At 41.3% G+C, this 21036-nt stretch overlaps 1 protein-coding gene and 2 pseudogenes across 1 annotated transcript in view; 2 read left to right on the forward strand and 1 right to left on the reverse strand.

Moving 5' to 3' along the window:
- Nucleotides 1-3421: 3421 nt before the first annotated feature.
- Nucleotides 3422-5634, forward strand: LOC115867130 (serine/threonine-protein phosphatase PP1-gamma catalytic subunit B-like; annotated as a pseudogene).
- Nucleotides 5635-11032: 5398 nt separating this feature from the next.
- GOLGA5 (golgin A5) overlaps nt 11033-21036 on the forward strand; it is a 34224-nt gene continuing 24220 nt past the window's right edge. The window contains exons 1-3 of the mRNA XM_030883514.3: nt 11033-11278; nt 13331-13907; nt 20749-20976. Of these exons, the coding sequence (XP_030739374.1) occupies nt 13361-13907; nt 20749-20976 (775 nt within the window). The 5' untranslated portion in view covers nt 11033-11278; nt 13331-13360. The remainder of the gene's footprint in view (nt 11279-13330; nt 13908-20748; nt 20977-21036) is intronic.
- Nucleotides 18485-18789, reverse strand: LOC132596885 (non-histone chromosomal protein HMG-14 pseudogene; annotated as a pseudogene).

Raw genomic sequence — 21036 nt, forward strand, 5'->3', positions numbered from 1 at the left:
TATGTATGTATGTATGTACGTCTGCATGTACGATAAGGATATGGAATTGGCTACGGACTCATGCAGTCATGAAGGCTTAGAAGTCCCGTGATTGGCTATCCGCAAGCTGAGACCCAGGAAAGCCAATGGTGTGGTTGCAGCCTGAAGGTCTGAGAACTAGGAGAGCCAATGGTGTGATTCCCAGCCTGAGCGCAGAAGACCAACATCCCAGCCTAGACAGTCATGCAGAAACCGAATTCTCCCTTCTTCTGCCTTTTTGCTCTATTCAGGCCCTCATTGGATTGGTTGATACCCATTCACATTGGGGAGGGCAATCTGCTATACTCAGTCTACTGATTCAAATGCTAATCTCATCTGGAAACATCCTCCCAGACACACTGAGAAATCATGTTGAGCCAGCTATCTGGGCATGCCCAGATTCAGTCACGTGGACACATAAAATGTATATCACGTTGCTAAACGTGAGTTAAAGCAATTCTCTGCTGGAAACCTTCTAATGGCTTCCTAACACTTTTAGCCTAAAATGCAGAATCCTCCACAGGGCCTAGAAGGACCCATATTATCTGACCCCTGCCTGCTTCTCCACCCTCACCTCCAGCCATTCTGCCCCTTCTGCTCTTACAGTTCTGGCCCTATTTGCCCCTGATTTCCGGGTCCCTGCACTCACACTCCCCTCTGGTTGGAGCACTCTTCCTCTCCCTTGCCCCATGTCCTCTGGGCTCACTCCTTTACCTCCTTCAACTCTTTACAGAGGTGTCAGCTTTTCATTCAGCCTACCTGACCATCTTATTGAAAATTGCAGTTTCCACCTGGAACACTGCCCCCTCCTTCCCTGCTTTGTATTCTCTCATAGCACTTACCACCATCTCCTCTCAGCCAGAATTTGACTTATTTTATCTGTCTTCTCTCATTAGAATATAAGCTCCACAAGAACAGGGACCTTTGCTTTGGTCCCTTTTGTTTCTATCCCCAGCACCTGGATTTGTACTTAGCGCATAGTAAATGCTTAATAAATATTTGTTGAATCAATCAATGAATGAATTTTCCAAAAGCTAGTTTAAAGAAAGAAAAGGGGTTTGTACTGATCAAGAGAAACATTCCTTATTGTTCATAGAAAGGAGAAACCTTTTAAGGATCCCACTTTCCCCAAGTCTCTGCCTTAGACATCTCACATGTATCCTTTTAAGAGAGGGGCATGGCCTTGGGAATTCAGTCCTAGACCTGTCTGCTCCTACCCACTGATAAGGTGGACATAAGACTCGTCACACCATGTGCGGGGGCTACAGGATTGAGTAGACTGAGGTATGTCCACATAGCCAGACTTACTCACTAATTCACTAATTCATTCATTCCTCTGGCCTCCCTTGCAGGACTTACTACCTTGTTTGTAATTGTCAGTTTTCTTATCTATCCACATGGACTTTGAGCTCTTTGAGAGCAGACATTCTTCTATCTGTCTCCTTAATGCCTAGCTGTGCCTGGCACAGACTAGACTACTCAACAAAATGGAAAGAGTGGGTGAATAGAAAACAGTGGCCAGAGTGAAAGAAGGCCAGCAGCTGGGGAACTCACGAGGCTTGTCTTCAGAATGGGGGGGCACCTGTCTGGATGGAGCAGTGGGTACCTGTTGGGGGAATAACACTGGATGGGTGAAGCTAGGCACCGAGTCCCTGCTAGGCTGCTGCAGTTCCCTAATTAGGGGAGAACAGACCAGTCGGGAGGGACATGAGTTGAAACAAGCACACATGTATTTGACTGCCTCCTATGTGGCTTCACACAGCTACCCCACCTGCATTCAGATGACGGATCCCCAAATCACGATTAACAGTTAGTTTACGTGGGACTGATGTCAATGACCCAGGTGTGCCCCTTCCTGGGCCCCGTCACTAGACTCAGGCACGCTTCTCTCCTCCTCCTGCCCTCCATGACCGGGGAGCCCCACCACTATCCCTCCTTCCTGAGACTCTCACCTCCTTCTCGGCCTCCTGAGGAGAGGGGGCTGGGTTGGCCCTGCCCCTTGGCCACGCCACCAAAGTCACACCTGATTGCAAAGATGATGTCTCCCCTGAGGGGTGATGAAGACCCCTCCTCTCAGGCCTGAGGAACTCTACCAGGCTTTTTTATGCTTGCATGATGGAATGTCTCCAGCATTTCAGTAGAATGTTCCACCCCCATGCTTCTGCGGTCCTTGAAAACCAAGTAGGGGAACTACTTGAGGTGAGTTTTGGGAGGAAAGAGGTAGATTGGCCTTGTGGGTTAGGCAGGCTGCATGGGAGGGGTCCAGGAGGCCCATGGCAAGACCCCATGCCTTCATTTTGGATGGAACTAGGACTTAGGATGTGGATTATGGATGGAGAAGAATAAGCAGAAGGTCATGCAGGGGGAAACTCAGAGAGACATAAAAATCATACCTACCGTTTGTTATGCACCTGTCCTAGGTGCGAGGTACACAAGAGGAGGACAGATGTGGTCTATGCCTTCATGGAGGGGGGATGCACACTAAGTAAATAAACAAGTAAAAATACATTATACAGATTATTATAAATTTGCATAATTATAATTGCACAAATTATAATTACACAAAATAAAATTGTATAATTATAAATATTATAAAGGAAAAGAATGAGGTATCGTGTGGAGCAGGACAGGACCTAGTGGACTCAGGGTGGCCAGGGAAACTTCCAGAGCGGGAGAATTTTATACCAAGACGTGAATGATGGGAAGGGACTGTCCGTGTGAATTGGGAATTGTGGGTGATGATGGGGTGGGGAATGTGTGGAGGGGAAATTTCCAAGGCAGTGGGAACATCAAGGCCTATGTTCTCGAGGGTGGGATGACTGGACACTGTGAGTCTGAGGGACAGCAGTTCCAGATGCAGCTGGCGAGGGCAGCCTGAGCCAGATCCTGCAGGGCCTTGTGGGCCACAGTAGGGAGGCTGGGTTTCATTTTATTTTATTTTATTTTTTTTGGCCCTGCCTGGCGGCATGTGGGATCTTAGTTCCCTTACCAGGGATGGAACTGTGCCCCCTATATCGGAAGTGCAGAGTCTTAACCAGTGGATCTCCAGGGAAATCCCCCAGGTTTCGTTTTACACACTGTTATTTGATGTGTTAATTTTAAAAGTATATAGATTATTGAATCATATAATTTTAAAATATTTTGATAACTGTATTTCAATATTCCCACTATAATTTCTTTTGTCATACTGTGCATATTATTTTATGGTTTAAAAACACAATTCTGCCTCATGGTTCCAGTGGGGAGAGAAAGAGGAAGCAGGGGGTGTGGGCGGTTAGGGGGGACCCACCAACAGTTTCTGCTACCACCGCCGGGGCCACCTCTGTGCTCTTGGCTGTGGGAAAGGAGATGTGAATCCTGGGTGCAAGGCCGCACGTACGGGAGGGTGGGCCTTGGGACAGCGATGGCAGATACAAATAAACTCAACATCAGCAGCCTCATCCAATGGCTGTTGGAAGTTAGAGGGTCCAAGCTAGGCAAGAATGTCCAGCTACAAGACAATGAAATCAGAGGACTGTGCTTAAAGTCCCAAGAGATCTTTCTCAGTCAGCCCATCCTACGAGAACTTGAAGCACCGCTAAAAATAGTGGTGATACCGACAGGTAATACTATGATTTGCTTCGACTTTTGGAGTATGGTGGTTTCCCACCAGAAAGCAATTATCTATTTCTTGGAGACAGGGAGAAGCAGTCTTTGGAGAATATCTGCCTCTTATTGGCTAAAGAAAATCAAATATCCCAAGAATTTTTTTCTTCTCAGAGGAAACCACGAATGTGTCAGTATCAATAGCATGTATGGATTTTTATGATGAATGTAAAAGAAGATACAACATTACACTATGGAAAACTTCCATAGACTGCTTTAACTGTTTACTGTTAGCAGCCGTTGTGGATGAGAAAACATTCTGCTGTCATGGAAGTTTGTCCCCAGGTCTTCAATCTATGGTGCAGATTCCGAGAACTGTGCGGCCAACTGATATACCAGATCAAGGTCTTCTTTGTGATCTTTTGTGGTCTGACCCAGGTAAAGATGTCTTAGGCTGGGGTGAAAATGACAGAGGAGTTGTCCTTCACATTTGGTGCCGAAGTGGTTGCCAAATTTCTCCATCAGCATAGTTTGGATCTTATATGTAGAGCCCATCAGGTGGTTGAAAATGGTATGAATTTTTTGCAAAGAGGCAGTTGGTCACTCTGTCTTCTGCAACTGATTATTGTGGAGACTTTGACAATGGAGGTGCCATGCTGAGTGTGGACAAAGCACTAATTTGTTCTTTTCAGATTTTAAAGCCTGCAGAGAAAAAGAAGCGGAATGCCAGGAGCCCCTTTAACACCTCCAACGGGTATGATCACAAAGCAAGCAAAGAAACAGGTGTCATTTTGACACTGTTTAATTGGGACTTGTAACATATAGTATACGATCTTCACTTTTTAAATCGTAATGTATATTGGTCAGCTTTGCTCAAATAGTGTTTGTGGGCATGCTCCTTCCATTTTTGACTTAATGAATGATATTTGCTAATTATAACAGCAAATAAAAGACTCTCCACTCCCAAGAAATAAAATGTTTTGTTTTGTTTTTTAATTCTCTGGGTTTTCTTTGCAAACAATTTTAATGATGGTATTAAAGCAGTACACCCCAGGACAGTTTATCCTGTCTAGGGGGTAAGTGTGCAATTGATCTATTTTAAATTCGGTACAACCCAAGAATAATGCAAATTTGTTTTCTTTAGGATAAAAAGAGAGCCCTAGGGTGCTCAATCTGTACAGGTTATTGTCATAAAATGCATACTGTTGATGTGAACATATATTTTTAAAACTTTGTTTCAAAGGATTGCTTTTTTCTCTTACTGTCTTGTCATGTACAAACTAGTAACTTTCAACCTTGCCAGCATCACTGGTATGATGTATATTTAATTAAAGCACACTTTCCCCTACCATATACTTAAAATGATGATTAAAGCCATCACTTTATTTTACTTTATTTTTTAAAATAAATTTATTTATTTTATTTATTTATTTTTGGCTGCGTTGGGTCCTCCTTGCTGCACGTGGGCTTTCTGTAGTTGCGGGAGCAGGGGCTACTCTTCGTTGTGGTTCATGGGCTCTAGGCACACGGGCTTCAGGAGTTGTGGTACGCAGGCTCAGTAGTTGTGGCTCGCGGGCTCTAGAGCACAGGCTCAGTAGTTGTGGTGCACAGGCTTAGTTGCTCTGTGGCATGTGGGATCTTCCCGGACGAACCCATGTCCCCTGCATTGGCAGGCGGATTCTTAACCACTGCGCCACCAGGGAAGCCCCAGAGTCATTATTTTAAATGTTTGTTAACTCCTTCCTAAAGCCAAAGTTTCTGTTGAAATACGTATTGACACTCCTCTAAGTATAAGGTGGCTCGGTTGTGTACACATGCTGCCTTCCCGAGGATTCAAAAACAGGTTTTTGAGTTTGAATAGCGATTAGTAACATAGTGCTGCTTAAGCTATTAATGATTAAAGTTAATAATATTTTGTACAATTTCCACATAGCCTATTCATTAAATAACCTTTGTACCATTACATCAGGCCTGAACCCGTTCATTCAGAAAGCTTCAAATTAAAGAAACAATACTGTTCTTTATGAGTGACCAATTATGCTTTCTTTGGTCTACATTCTTTATTCTACAGTGAAATTGAAGCTTGTAAGTCAAAACAAAGGAACTAACTCACTACCACTAATTTATACAGAACTCAGGATATCTATGACTTTTTAAAACTATGATCTGTTACAATGTTTCAACAGATGACCCTTTACAATACCATGTGGTGAAAATGAATTCAGACTTATTAAATGATGAACTTGTTAAAACACACACACACACACACAATTCTGCATAAGGGTCCATGGCACAAAGAAGATAAGATGAAGGTCAATTCCCTGCACCCAAGCTGGACTGGCCTTCCACAGGATCCCAGAATCTCAGAGTGACGCTCTTAAAGAACACCCGGGGAACTTCCAGTGGTTGGGACTTGGAGAGCTTTCACTGCCTGGCCAGGTTCAATCCCTGGTCGGGGAAATAGGATCCCGCAAGCCTGTGGCTCACCCCCGGCAACACAAAACAAAACAAAACAAAACAAACCCAGTACAGAGTGCAAAGAGTGCAAAGACATTTTCAACTCCCTAGTAGCTATATCAAGAGCTTCTCGGTAGGGTATGGGGAAAGACTGGAGGGGCTCTGCATACCTTCTTCCCTGCCCCCCTCCCTCTTCCTCCACACTCTTCAATCAGGACTGCTTGACTTGGATGCATTTTATATATGGGGCATAGACATAAAGATTTCCTTTAAAGAAAGAAGCCTACAGTATAACAATCACTCACATACACCTTAAAAACCACTAACCACCCATTTTACAGGTGAGGAAATGGAGGCCCTGAGAGAGAAATGGAATTGCCTATGATGCCAAAGCAAGGCGTGTGATGTTTGTTGACTCTCAGGCATCAGCTTTTTCCAGGACAGCACAAAGCCTCTTACCCACCCAGCCCTGCTGCCAATGTTGGGTCATATGGGGGTTGGAGGCCTCTGAGCAGGGGCAATGACAGGCTGAGGATGTGGGGTGAATGGGGGCCTAGGAGGTTTCATCAGGGCTGCAGTGGCAGAAGGACTCATCTCTGGGAGCAGCTTAGCATTCCAGGTGACATGGAAAACACCAGAAATGGTCTGTCAATCTGGAGGAACTCCCAAACAGGTATGGGAATATGAAATTCCTGGGCGTCACCCAGCGTTGATTCATGGAAATATTACATTCTGTGCTCTATAAACAAAACGATCCAGCAATACTCATTTTACTTGTCAATCCAGATGTAATATACATACATACAAACATACAAGCGTACGTATATATTTTTAAGCATAGAGTGCCTCCTGCTGCCAGAAGCTACAAATGCACAAAGAGGTTCACAATTTCATTCGTCAGAGCTGCTCAGCAGGAGTAGAATCACAGAAACCCGGAGCTGAAGAAACACAGGCATCTTCCAAAGAAGGTCACAAAATCCCTAGGGAAAAAGCCTGCAGAGCTGGGCAGGTGGCATAAATGAAGGGTGTCAGGCTATCTGAAAGGAAGGGCTGTGAAGACATGAGGAATGCTTTCAGCCTCCAAGGGCGTTCAAAGTTAAAAAAGTTTTTTAATATTATTAACTTTTGGAAAATAATAGATTCTTATGGTACAGAGTTCAGAGGATACATACAAAAAAGGATTCATTGAAGAATAAACCTCCCTCTTACTCCTGTTGCCCAGCTGAATTCTCCAAGGAGGGAAAGAAAGTATCCCTCAAGAGATAGACTCTACTCATCAAAGATATTTGTACACAAATGATAGCATACTACAAACACCATTTTTTAATTTTTGGTTTTTTAAAACATCAGATATTGTTAAGATCTTGGAGCTCTTTTCGCATCCTTGCATAAAAGCTTCTGTTTCTTTTAAACATCTGCATAGTACGTCATTGGATGAATGTACCAAGATTTTTAAATCAACGAACATTTAACTTGTTTCCAATATTTGCTATTATAAGCAATGCTGTAATTAATAACTTTGTATATGTGTGAGTATATCTGTAGGATAATTTCCTAAAAGTAAAATTACCTTCTCAGAGGGTATGTGTAGTTTTTTTGAATTGTTTTCATTGAGATATAACATACATGAAATAAAGTTAGCAGTTGGTAAGTACAGAGTTTATAAACTCTTACATGTGTATCCATAATCAACACCAAATTCAAGATATAGAACATTATCAGCCCTCTAGGAGCCTCCATCTTGACCACTCCTAGTCAATATCTGGCCCCCAAAGGTAACTACTGTTATAACGTCTATAACCACAGATTAGATTCACCTGTTCTTATCCTTCATATTGATGGAATTATACAGTATGTGGTCTTTTGAGACAGGCTTCTTTTTTTTAAATTGAAGTATAGTTGATTTACAATGTTATATTAGTTTCTTATGTACAGAAAAGTGATTCAGTTACACATATATATATTCTTTTTCATGTTCTTTTCCATTATGGTTTATTACAGGATATTAAATATAGTTCCCTGTGCTATGTAATAGGACCTTGTTGTTTATCCATGCTATGTATAATAGTTTGCATCTGCTAGTCCCAAACCCCCAATCCAACCCTCCCCCGCCCCTGGGACTAGCTTCTTTGAACTCAACAATATTTCTTTAATTCAAGTAAGTCTGATTCATCCATGTTGCTGCATGTATAGTTATTTGTTTTTCATTGTACATGTCTTTTGATGGACATTTCACCTCCATTTCTCTTGAGTGGAACTGCTGACTCATAGGGTAGCCCTATACTGGGCCATAGAGTAGGCCTATGTTTACCTTTAAAGACAGAGCCCAAGTCTTCCAAAGTGGTTCTATCACTTAACAGTTGTGTCAAAAATGCACGAGTGTCCTAGCAGCTCCACAAACTCATCATTTCTTGGCATTTTTCATCTTTTTACATTTTAGCAATTCTGGTGGATGTGTAAAGGTATTTCATTGTGATTTTAATTTGTATTTCTCTGATGACTAATAGTGTTGAATACTTTTTCCTGTGCTTTGGCCCATTGGATATTTTCTCTTGTGAAATGCTTATATATTAGTCTATTTTTGTTGGGTTGATTGATATTTTTTATTGATTTGTTGGAGAGCTTTATATATTCTATATATAAATCCTTTGTCAGATGTATGTATTGTAAATATTATCTACCAATCTTTGGCTTGCCTTTCACTTAATGAAAGCCTTGCAAGCTTTAATGTTGCTGTGGTTGTTGTTGTTTTTGATGAAAAGAAATTCTTAATTTTAACAAAGTCCAAATTTCAATCTTTTCTTTTGTGGTTAGTATTTTTTGCATGTGTCTTGTACAAGGCAAAGTTGTAACCTCTTTCTGTTGGCTGTGCTGTTTCTCTGGCTAATCCAGCCTAGCCCCGATGACTTCTGGGTAGTATGTCTCTATATGCTGACTCTCTCAGGGAGTGTACATGGGAATTCTTGAAACATTGGGGTAGTCTTCTCACTGCCTTTTTTTTTTTTTTCATATGGGAGATCTGGCTCTGCTTCAACTTCTTTCATTCTCATCCCTTCACTGATTAACAATATTGTTTCTGGAGTCACACTGATGTAGGTTGGAATCCCAGCTGTATTACCTACTTCCTGTGTGACCTTGGGAAAGTAACTAAACCTCTCTGAATCTCAGTGTCTCCATCTGTTAAATGGGGTATGTATTAGATTTCATTAGGTAAGGCTGCATAAGAAACAATTACAAATCTCTAAAAGCAAAGGTTTCTTTTGCACTCATGTGACTTGTCAGGCGTGGGTTGCTTCACATCTCTTTCCTTCCAGGACCCAGGCTGAGGGAGCAGCTCCATCTGGGACAGGCCATTCTCATGAGAGATGGAAAAGATTAAGAGCGTTGGTAGGAACACATAATGGCTCTTAACACTATTGCTCAGATGTGGTGAAAGACACTTCTCTTCACATTCTATTGGCCAAAGCAAGTCACGTGATCAAGCCTGACATCAGTAAGGCTGGAAAGGACACTCTTCCTACAGGATGCATTGCAGTCACAAGGCAACAGGTGATGATGTGTAATCCTTGCTGACCTGAAACAACTCGGCTGCCAGGTATTTCTCCAGCAAAGATGGGTTTATTTGGAATCAGCAGAGAATTGCAATTTGGGGTCTGCAACCATGGTGAGCCACATGTAAGTCCCCACACAGCAAGGGAAGGAGAATGCTGTAATAGAAAGGGAAAGGGGTTGGAAGGGCTATACTAAAAAAAGTGTCCACAGCTTTTCATTGGCTGATTTGTTGCTAGGAGAGAAAAGGGGTCTTTCTACTTCTTGGGCGAGAGAGCTCTCCCTTCTGGTCTCCTGACTCTATTTAATTTAGGTTTCTGTTTCTTAATTTTTTACATCCTTAACAGGAGGAGTCACTTAATAGCTGGAAACAACGCCACCTACCACAGGATAACAGTACCTTCCTTATGGCTGTTTTGAGAATTAAATGAGGTGAAGCACGTCCAGTGCTTAACACAGTATACTGCACTTAATAAGTACACAATAACTATTAGAGGCTATTATTATTATCATTATTACTATTATTATTTCCTGGTGCTGCTGAAAGTTCTTCTGCTTACTGGACTGGGCTAAACCTTACTTGAGAAGAAGAAAAGAAGGAGCTGTAATTACTCCCAATATTTAATTTGGAGACAATAAAACGTTGAGTCTAACGGCTCAAGCTTTGGAGTAATATGGACTCCTTACTAGGGCACATGATCTTAGACAAGTTACTTAACCTCCAAGGTCCTTGGGACTATGTTGTAGGTTTGTCATTAGTGCCAAATTAAGTCAACCCTGTGCACAAAGTAGGTGCTGAGTATTTGTTGAATTATTAAATGTGGATTTTAGACTTATTTCAAATATTCAGTGAACTGTATGCATAACTACAGTACAGCTGTATGGAAAGCCCGTTACTGGCCTTTTCCATCATTTGGGTCTCAGCTCAAATGTCACCTCCTCGGAGAGAGACCTTCCCTGTCCACATCATTTAAAGCGCTTCCCTCACCTCCAGTCACTTCTCCCTATTATCTTGTATTTACAGCTCTGGTAAAGCTCTGAAATTGTCTTGTTCACTCAGTGGTTTATTTAATATGTCTCTGCCACTAGTTCTTGTTTTCTGTACTCTCATCCCCCGTTGAGGATGGGCCTCAACATCCTCATTCGTAAAACTAGGCGAGCGGAGGAAGAATGGGGAAAGGTAAATGCCGGCCGCTCCACCTGTGTCTCGCGCCTCCTATTCCTTCCGGCAGGGCACCGCCCCTGCCACCCACGTGGGCCGCTGTGGGGCACGCCCCCAGATGGGCGAGGCCTCCAATGTTGTGTCGGCCGCGTGCGGGCCGCGGTCCTAGGGAGGCGAGCTACGTCACACGTACGCAGGCCCTGCCCCCGCCCTTGCTCGCCACAGGCGGAAAAAGGGAGTGGCCAGGCGCGAGGGCCCCGCAGCCGGCGGCGGTGGTGCCTGAGCCGCCTCCAGGTGGCTGCTCTAGGCTCCTGTCCGCTCAGGCAGCTCGGAAGCCACTCTGTTTTGGGGTCCTCGCCGCTCTTCCACGTCTCCCGGAAGAGTAACTGAGCTGTGGCCGATCTAGGGCCAGGTTTGCTCAACCTGGACCCTCTCCCGGCCGGCTGCTGAGGACGGGAGGCCTGGGAGAGTGACCAGGCCGCGGTGCAGCCGCTCCAGAGTCATCAGGTGAGGTGGCCACGGGGGGCCGAGGGGTCCCCTTGGGGCCTTAACGGCCTTAGAGGCGGGGGCGGCATCCCCTCAGCGGAGACCCTGCTCTCTCCGCCCTGCCGGGGGCTCAGGAACAGGGCAGGGGAGCCCCTTTGGGCCTCCACGGACGTGGCTTAGTGCCCTCCCCTTCCCTCCTTCCCCCACCCCAGCCTGGTTTGGCCGCTCTTCCCCCTCCGGAGGCTCAGTGCAGTGGGTAGGGAGCGAAGTGGGGGGTCTGTACTCGCCCACCTGGCATTGACGACAGAGCCCCTTGGACCGACCAGCTGATCCCCAGCCTCCCTTCCTCTTGTTGACACTTGGCCTTCGTGCATGCCCTGCCACCGCCGTCGGCCGACCCGTCCCCGTCCCCGTCCCCGTCCCCATCCCCATCCCCGTCCCCGTCCCCATCCCCATCCCCATCCCCGTACCCATCCCCATCCCCATCCCCATCCCCATCCCCATCCCCATCCCTTGCGCTCTCACCCTCTCTCTCTTCAGGTCGGCTTGGGCCATTTACTGGGCGGAATTTCTTGAGGGCTCTGTACCTCGGAAGTCTGCTACAGTTCTTTTGTCCGCGGGGCAAGTGTCTAGGGCCCATCTTAACATTTAATTGGGTACTCAATCTTAAGGCACAGGCTTTTGTTTTAAAACCCTTTAAAACTTTACAATGAGAGGCAAGATATAAGTTAATAAGTATGTTTTGATTGCTTTATTAGGAGAGATCATTTGTTCCCTACTTACCACCAGTGTTTACTCGGGAATGATACATACTCTATAGGGAATTTTATATGTTATGGAGCATGTCGCTTCTATTTTCATTGGATTTCACATAAGCTCTGTGAAATACACGGGCATGTAATTATCCCATCTTGTAAGGAACAGGTTTAGAGGGTGAGTTTCATCTTGAGGTTGTTCATATACTGGGAGGCTAGATGGGGAATGCAGGGGTTAAAAAGTGGTTTTTGGCTGACTTAGATTTGCCTGTCTGAGCTGCTGTCTAAACTCTGGGATCTTTCTAAACCTTTCCCCCCATTTTTTTTTTGTGAAAAAAGGGTATTGCTACTTACCGCACAATGTGGTTGTGAAAATTATGTGTGCTAAAGATAATGTTTGCAGGGCACCTAACATAAAAATTAATTCCATTCAGCAGTATTTATGGGTGCCTGCTGTGTGCTGAGAATTCATTGGTGAGCAAAACAAGACATGGCGTTTATCCACCCACTCCCTGCCTCCCCTTCCCCAAGAGGGAGAGACAGGGGAAAAAAAAATACATATAAAACATGAAGGGATGTGAGGGAAAAGAATAGTGTGTGAACAGAGAATGATAGGACCTAATTTAGATGAGACAAAAGAGCCATTTTGGGGGCAGATGACGTTCAGGTGAAGAACAAAAAAAAAATTAACTGTGAAAGAGCACTCCAGGCAAAAGGAATAATGTGCACATTCAAGAAATGGTTGACTTTTTTATATGCTACTCTTCTATGAAATGGAAACTAGTTATTTCATCATCATCATTTTGATTTATTGTGGCACTGGATAAGTACCCAAATATATGCATCAAATGAATGTGCAATCGTAATTGTTTTATTCTGAACTTAGCTTAATGTGCATATAGTAGGTACTGAGAATCCAAATTATTGAAGGTATATTTTAGGCGTGTATATGCACATCTAACTTATCCATGATAGTGCTGCAGTATTTACACTTTGTTGAAATAGGAATAACAGTAGTAGTGGTAGTTGTAATTATGGTAGCAACTACTCAAATGAGTGCCTACTGTGGGCTAGGCATTTTTCAAAGTGTTTTTTAATGCAGTATTTCATCTTAAAACCATCTTGTAAAGTAAGTACTCCTTATTTCCCTCATTTTCTAGGTGAAGTTTCTCAGTTTCAGTCAAGTAGTTTGCTTGAAGTTACATAGTAAGAGGCAGGGTCAGGCTTTCCAACCCAGGACTATCTGACTCTAGAGCCTGGTCTTAATCGCTGTGCACTGCTGTTAAGCCACACTGATCATTTTATATCCTTTTTACAGGTTCACCAATAGGATTATTCTGCTGCCATCATGTCCTGGTTTGCTGATCTTGCTGGAAAGGCAGAGGATCTTTTAAACAGAGTTGATCAAGGGGCTGCAACAGCTCTCAGTAGAAAAGAGAACACCAGCGGCATTGTTTATAGCAAAAATACTGACTATCCTGAACTTCACCAGCAAAATACAGATTTGACTTATCAGACAGGACCTAAAGCTACTTACATTTCCTCAGCAGCTGATAATATTAGGAATCAAAAAGCCACCATCTTAGCTGGGACTGCAAATGTGAAACTAGGATCTAGGACATCAGTGGAGGCCTCCCATCCTGTTGAAAATGCATCTGTTCCTAGGCCTTCATCCCAGTTTGTTCGAAGAAAAAAGTCAGAACCTGATGATGAGCTGCTGTTTGATTTTCTTAATAGTTCACAGAAGGAGCCTACTGGGAAAGTGGAAGTCAAAAAAGAAAGGGGCAAAACACCTGTCTTGCAGAGTTCTCGGACAACAAGCGTCAGTTCTGAGAACACCAGTGTAACCACCATCAAAACCATTGAAGAACATCCTTCTGGGAGCCAAAGCCATGGTAGTTAATCAGTCCTCTGTTTCTTTTAGAGTTAACCAAATTGGATGTCATCATAGCCTAAAATGTTCTGGTAGCATTTGTCATGCTCCGTTTTGTTACCTGTTCCTGCTGGCGCAAGGGCAGGCTCTCTGAAGTGTGTGGTGTAAATAAGGGGACAGCATAGAACACTATTAGCCAATATACAGTTACAGTAGGGACCTTTGAATGTTGTCTGTTGTAACTTTACCCAGCCCAGCATTTTATTTTTTAATTATTTAATTAATTTATTATTTATTTTTGGCTGCGTTGGGTTTTGGTTGCTGCGCACAGGCTTTCTCTAGTTGTGGCGAGCGGGGGCTACTCTTCGTTGTGGTGCGTGGGCTTCTCATTGTGGTGGCTTGTTGCGGAGCATGGGCTCTAGGTGCACGGGCTTCAGTAGTTGCGGCACACAGCCTCAGTAGTTGTGGCTTGCGGACTCTAGAGCGCAGGCTCAGTAGTTGTGGCACACGGGCTTAGTTGCTCCGTGGCATGTGGGATCTTCCCGGACCAGGGATCGAACCCGTCTCACCTGCATTGGCAGGCGGATTCTTAACCACTGTGCCACCAGGGAAGTCCTCAGCCCAACATCTTAAATTATATCCAAAATGAGTCTCTAAGATGTTTTAAGATATAAAGAAGAAAATTTTGAAATCAGAAAGGAAACATATAGTTTTGGATTTGGAACTATCTCCAATTCATTTCATTCTGTCATTGGTATTATAAGAGTAACAGGCGGCTGTACTTCACTTATATTCTGGATTGTGAGCTTTTTGGTGTGTTTTTCCCCCTGCCTACACTGAAAGTAAAGCGTGAGAAACTGAACTTTGATCTGAGTTGGAGGGTTAAAGGCATTGATTTAGTAGTGAAGTAAGAACTTAGAATTCTGGTTTTCAGTTGTTTAATTTGCTATGAAATTACCTCAACATGTACATCTTCTCACCTGCAAAAAATGATGTTTACATGGTAATGTGGCTAATTTGAGTACCTAGGAAGCATTTTAAAATAACAATAAACATGATAGGTCCTTGCAGGGATTCTTTATAGAGCTGATAGCTCATGGGAGCTTGTTATGTTCTTAAACCTTTTAGCTTCTTCCACAGTCTTGGCTCTTGGTGAATAAAATCTTTCTTGTATTTCAAGATAAAAAAGTGGTAAAGAGACGGGTTTTGGGCTTTCAAGACAGGTGCATGCACTAGCAGTTAATTAACTAGGTATGAACAATCCTAAATTTCTTCTCAACTATCTTTTGATTAATTATACAAACATTTATTGAGACCCTATTGGGCCAGGATACAGAAGTGAATGGGTTATAGTTTATTGGATGAGATACACATGGACACAGATAATATACATGTAATATAGTAAATGCAGCAGTTGAGGTATGGTCAGAGTGTTGTGGAAGCGTGTCCTTTTCCTTACTGATTCATAGATACTCTCTTTATGTTCTAGATGGCAATTCTTTCTCATCCTCCTCCAGTTTTACCTTGTTGTTTTTTTCCTTTTTCTATAATGTCTCAATAGAAGTTCTTAATATAATGATTTATCAATTTTTTCTTTATGGTTTGTGTCTTTTGGGTCTTAGAAAATCTTTTCCTATCCTGAGGTCATAAAGGTATTTTTCTGTATTATAGGAAAAGGTTTTATACTTTTGCCTTTCATATTTAGATGTTTACCTAAAGTTGTTTTTTATGTATGGTGTGAGGTAGGCATCTAGTTCCCTTTTTTTCCCAAATGGAAATCAGTTATCCCAGCACCATTTATTGAAAATATTTCCTTTCCCTGTTAATCTGCAATACCACCTCTGTCATATATCAAATATCCATCTATATGTTGGTATGTTTCTGACACTTAATTCTGTTTCATTGGTTTGTCTTTATGTCAGTGCCACATTGTCTTAATTAACGTGGTTTTATAATATGTCTTTATATCTCAAAGAGCAGATTCTACCACCTTGTCCTTCTCCAAGAATGTTTTGGGTATTCTTGGGACTTTTGTACTTCCATATGCATCTTAGAATTTGCTTGCCAAGTTCCACAAAAATTCTGTTGGTCTTTACTAGGAGTCCATTGCTTCTGCTGACATACAGATAGTTTGGTGAGAATCAGCATCTTTACAACATAGAATCTTCTAACTTATTAACATGGTATAATTATTTTTTAGATGTTTTTCATTAAGATTTTATTGTTTCTTCCATAAGTGTCTTGCATACTTTTTGTTAGATTTATTCCTGGGTAATTTATATTTTTTAAAGCTCTTAAAAATGGTATGCTTTAAAATTTTTTACTTTCTGTTTGTTGCTGTCTATAGGTTTTTGTAAAACCTATGTGTGTTTTACACACATGGTCACATGTGTTTTTGTAAACACACACACACACACACACACACACACACACGGCAACCTAAGATAGCTCTGAAGCTTCATATTTTTCTATACGTTCATTTAAATGTTCAACAACACAATAATACCATATGTAGATAATGACTGTTTTCTGCTTAACCCTTTTATCTTTTTAAAAACTCTTTTTATTGCCTTACTACATTGGCTTGTACTTGAAAACCAATTTTGTGTCTTGTTCCTTGTCTTAGAGAATGCTTTGAGTGTTTCAGTTTGTGTTAAGTTTTTCATAGGTACTTTTTATTGGGTTAAGGAAGTTTCTGTGTATTTCTAATTTGAGTTTTTATGTTGAATTTTAGCAGTGTTTTTTTCATGTATGTATTGAGATATCATGATTTTTCTTCTTAATATTAATATGGTATACAAATCAGTTGATTTACTTAAACCTAAAACCAAACTTAACTTTCAGTAAATGTTTGCTAGAACTCACTGGTGAAACCATCAGGGTCTGGGGTGTTCTTAGTGGAAGATTCAACTATTGATTCAATTGGTTTTCCATTTCTTTTTATATCTGTTTTTGGTAAGTTATATTTTTTTCTAAGAATTTGTCTATTTCATATACTTTCGGGAGGATTATATTTATTTTACTTAATTTCAGGAAAATAATGTCACAGCTGAAATGTTAACACAGTCAGACACTAATCATTTATAGTAACCCTGCAGAAATCAAAGCTTGATCACAAATACCACGTGAAGAATACCAATATTTGGCACTCTGCTAAATGTTTGTTTTTTTAAAGCAGCATTAACGAAGTATAACTGACATGCAGTAAATTACACATTTTTAAAGTATACAGTTTGATGCGTTTCATCATCATGTACATTTAAAAATTTATTGACATAACGTAGTTTACAGTGTCTCCCTCAGAAGACCATTTTTGGTTATGTTGATCCTCTAGTATGTTTCTTTTCTATTTTGTTAATTTCTGATCTTTATTATTCTGCTTTCTTTGGGTTTATTTTGCTGTTTTTGTAATCCTTATGATGGGTGCATAACTCATTAATTCCTTTCATTTTTAAAAAGTATATTTTATTTACTTATTTTTGGCTGCGTTGGGTCTTCGTTGCTGTGCGCGGGCTTTCTTTAGTTGGTGGTGAGCAGAGCCTACTCTTCGTTGAGGTGTGCTGCCTTCTCCTTGCAGTGCGCTGCCTTCTCATTGCAGTGCCTTCTCTTGTTGCAGAGCACAGGCTCTAGGTGTGCAGGCTTCAGTAGTTGCGGCACACAAGCTTAGTTGCTCCGCGGCACGTGGGATCTTCCGGGACCAGCGATCAATCCCGTGTCCCCTGCATTGGCAGGCGGATTCTCAACCACTGTGCCACCAGGGAAGCCCCCTACCTTTCTTTTTATTTTTCTTTCATAATTGAAATTTTATTGGCTGTTTTGAGGATCAGTACACAGACATTTAAATTTGTACACAATTCTCAACATACATACCAAAAATCTAAAAAAAATCATGCAGTTGTGAATCTTTTCTGAACAGTTATTCCAGTGACTTTCCAGCTTAAAATTTGGAGGCAAATTTTCCTTCACAGCATATCAAGTACCAATATCTTCAAATATTGATAATGCTGTTATATCGTAAGTCCCACTAATTCACAATTTAATATCATGTACACTACATACTCAAATTGTCCATCGTTCACAGCACATTAACAGTTACTAGAAGAACTGGACTACCACGACCAAAGATGTTACAGAGTGCACAAAATTCTGCCCAGGAGAACCAAGAACAAGGGGTGAGTGGTTTGCTTTAGGAAACAATTCTACCAAAAACCACATCGGAAGAGAAGTAATTTAAAGTGTTTAAGACATTAAATGCACAACTGACTTAAAACTGACATTTAGTGTGCTTTGTATTATAGGATATAAAAGCTACCCTCCATCTGTGGAATGTTAAGCTGACACCCAAGACAATCAAAGCCTCCCATATTCAATATCCCACTATTTTCTGGTTGTACCAAAAAATAAACAACCAGCAAATGATTTCACCTCTTAAAAAAAGCATTTACACTTAAAAAATGGGATGAGGTGGGATTCCCTCCTTTTAAAAAATATTTCTAGAGCTACTAAAAAACTTGCATTTACAAAACAGTTGGTAAAAATATTCCTCTGGATTGTACAAGAGGGGAGACAGGGACCACTGATAGGACCGGGTGTGTGATATTAATCAGACTTGGCTTCTTTCTCTCCTGCTTCATCAGAAGCTGGGCTCTCCTCGTTTTTAGTTTGTCCGTTTTCTGCAGGTACGTCTTCTTTAGTCTCTTGGTTAGCCACTTCAGTCTCTTTTCCCTTTGCTGCCTTTTCCCTTTTGTTTGCACGTTTTTGTCTAAAGATTTATCCTTTCCTGCCGCCTTTTTTGGCTTCGTTTCCACTTTTGCAGGAGCCGGTTTAGCTGACAACCTCGCCGACCTCCTCTTGGGCTCCTCCTTCGCTGCCCCCTCGGCGGAGCCGACCTTCCTCTTGGGCATCGTGGCGGCGGGGCCGGCGCGTGCCGGGTGCCTGCGGGCCGCCTGAGAGCCTGCAAAGCTGGGCTGCCTGGCCGCTGCCACTCCTCCCCCCACCCGAGCTTCTTCCTGTCATTTTTAATGTAAATATTCAAGGTTATAAATGTCTAAATACTACTTTAGATATATCTTACAGGTTTGGATATATACTTTATTTCTTTTTAAAATCTTATAAAATTAAAAATAATTTTTAAAATTTTCTCAATTTTTATTCATTAAAAAAAATCTTTATTTTGGAAATTTCAAATATACCAAAGTAGAGACTGATGGTTCCCCTCAACCCCCATATTAACTTTTATCCAGTGATGATAATCAACAGCTCATAGCCATTCTTGTTTCATTTATAACATCTCATTTTCAATCTCTTTCTTTACCTCTACCCACCACAGAATTATTTTGGAGCAAATCACAGATCTCATATCATTTCTTCTATAAATATTTTATTTACTCTAAAAAATACAAGTTTTCAAAATGAAAAATCACGCCATTATACCATAAAATTAATAATTCCTTTGTATCATCTAGTATCTAGTCAGTATTCAAATTTCCATGTTTGTCTCATCATTTTTACACGTTATTGAAATGCGAAAATCTTAGTTGTACAGACAAATGGCTACACCTATGAAACCCACACCTTTATCACAATAAAGAATGTTTCCTTTGCCCCAGAGAGTGCCTCATGTCCTTTTCTAGTTAATCTCCCCACCCATCCCCCAAGCACCCACTGTTCTGATTTTTTTCCCCTTAGATTATTTTTGTCTGTTCTAAAACTTCACGTTTGCCAGCAAAAAGTGAGATCATATAGTATGAATACTTTCTTAGCTGACTTCTTTCATTCAGCATGTTAGTGAGATTCACTCGCGTTATTGAGTATATTAATAATTCTTTTTTATTGTGTAGTATTTTACTGTAGTATTATACCACAATTTACCCAGTCTCTTTTATGGACATTGAGGATTTTCCAGTTTTTGTTTTTTGTGAATAAAGGTGCTACGAACATTTTTGTACTTGTCTTTTTGTGGAAAAATGTTTTTATTTCTGTTCAGTAAATACCCAGGAATGGAATTACTGGGTCAAAAGGTAGGTACATGTTTAATTTCGTAAGAAATTGTGAATACTTCCCCACAGTGTTTATGTCATTTATATTGCCACCAGCAATCTGTCTATAAGAGTTCCAGTTGTTTCATATCTTCACCAACATTTTATGTAGTCTTTTTAATTTTAGCCAGCTAGCTGGTGTGTTTTGGTCCTTGTTTTGGTTTTAATTTGCATTTCCTTGATCACTTAAGATGTTGAGAACTTTTTCATTTAGATATAGTTCATTTTTTAGCACATACTTAATTTTTTTGGAGTAAGTAAAAAGTGTATTTGCATCACATTTAGTAACAAAACCAAGATGAAACTGAATTAATGAGTATCTGAATTAATGAGTATCTCTTTGGGTAAGGCAGTTTAGACTCCAGTTTCGTATATAACAAATTGCTCTGACCTGTGGTTACTCTCCTTGCCTCGAAACCCACAGCTGTTCTTTTATGCCTTTCCAGTATTTTCAATGTTGAAACTTCTCCCTTTTTTTCAAAAATGATTCATAGAAGGGAGACCAAAACTCTTGTTTACCTAAACCCAACCACGTAAATTTCTCTTTTTTTTTTTCCCCCCTTCCCAGAACTGTATTCTTGTATCTTTTCTTTATCAGCATTTGTTCAGTGTACCAGACTTCGAGGGTCCTTACAGATCTATAGGCTGTATGTATGAGAATGAAATTTCATCAGAGGGAAGTCTATTAAAAATTTAAGTTTACTTTTTATGGTGTTTTAGCTATAGCAGTCAACTTGAGCCAAAAGGCATTCTACCACAGTAAGCTACTAGTGCATAAATAGTGAGCATTCCAATGTAACAAAGATGTATTTGCTTTTTTTACAGAAGCCTCTAATAATTCAGATTCTGGCCATGAAGGCCAAGAGATTTCTTCAAAGGAAAATGTATCATCAAGTGCTGCCTGTGCTGATCACAACCCAATGCCTAAAGATGATGGGAGATCACATGAACTGTCTAATCTTCGACTGGAGAATCAACTGCTGAGGAATGAGGTTCAGTCTTTAAATCAAGAAATGGCCTCATTACTTCAAAGATCCAAGGAAACTCAAGAGGGTAGAGCCTTATTTAAATTACCCAGGGTTAGGAATTTAGCATTTCAAAAGTAAACTAAAA

This window comes from Globicephala melas, chromosome 2 (genome assembly GCF_963455315.2).
Source record: "Globicephala melas chromosome 2, mGloMel1.2, whole genome shotgun sequence".
Lineage (NCBI taxonomy): Eukaryota > Metazoa > Chordata > Mammalia > Artiodactyla > Delphinidae > Globicephala > Globicephala melas.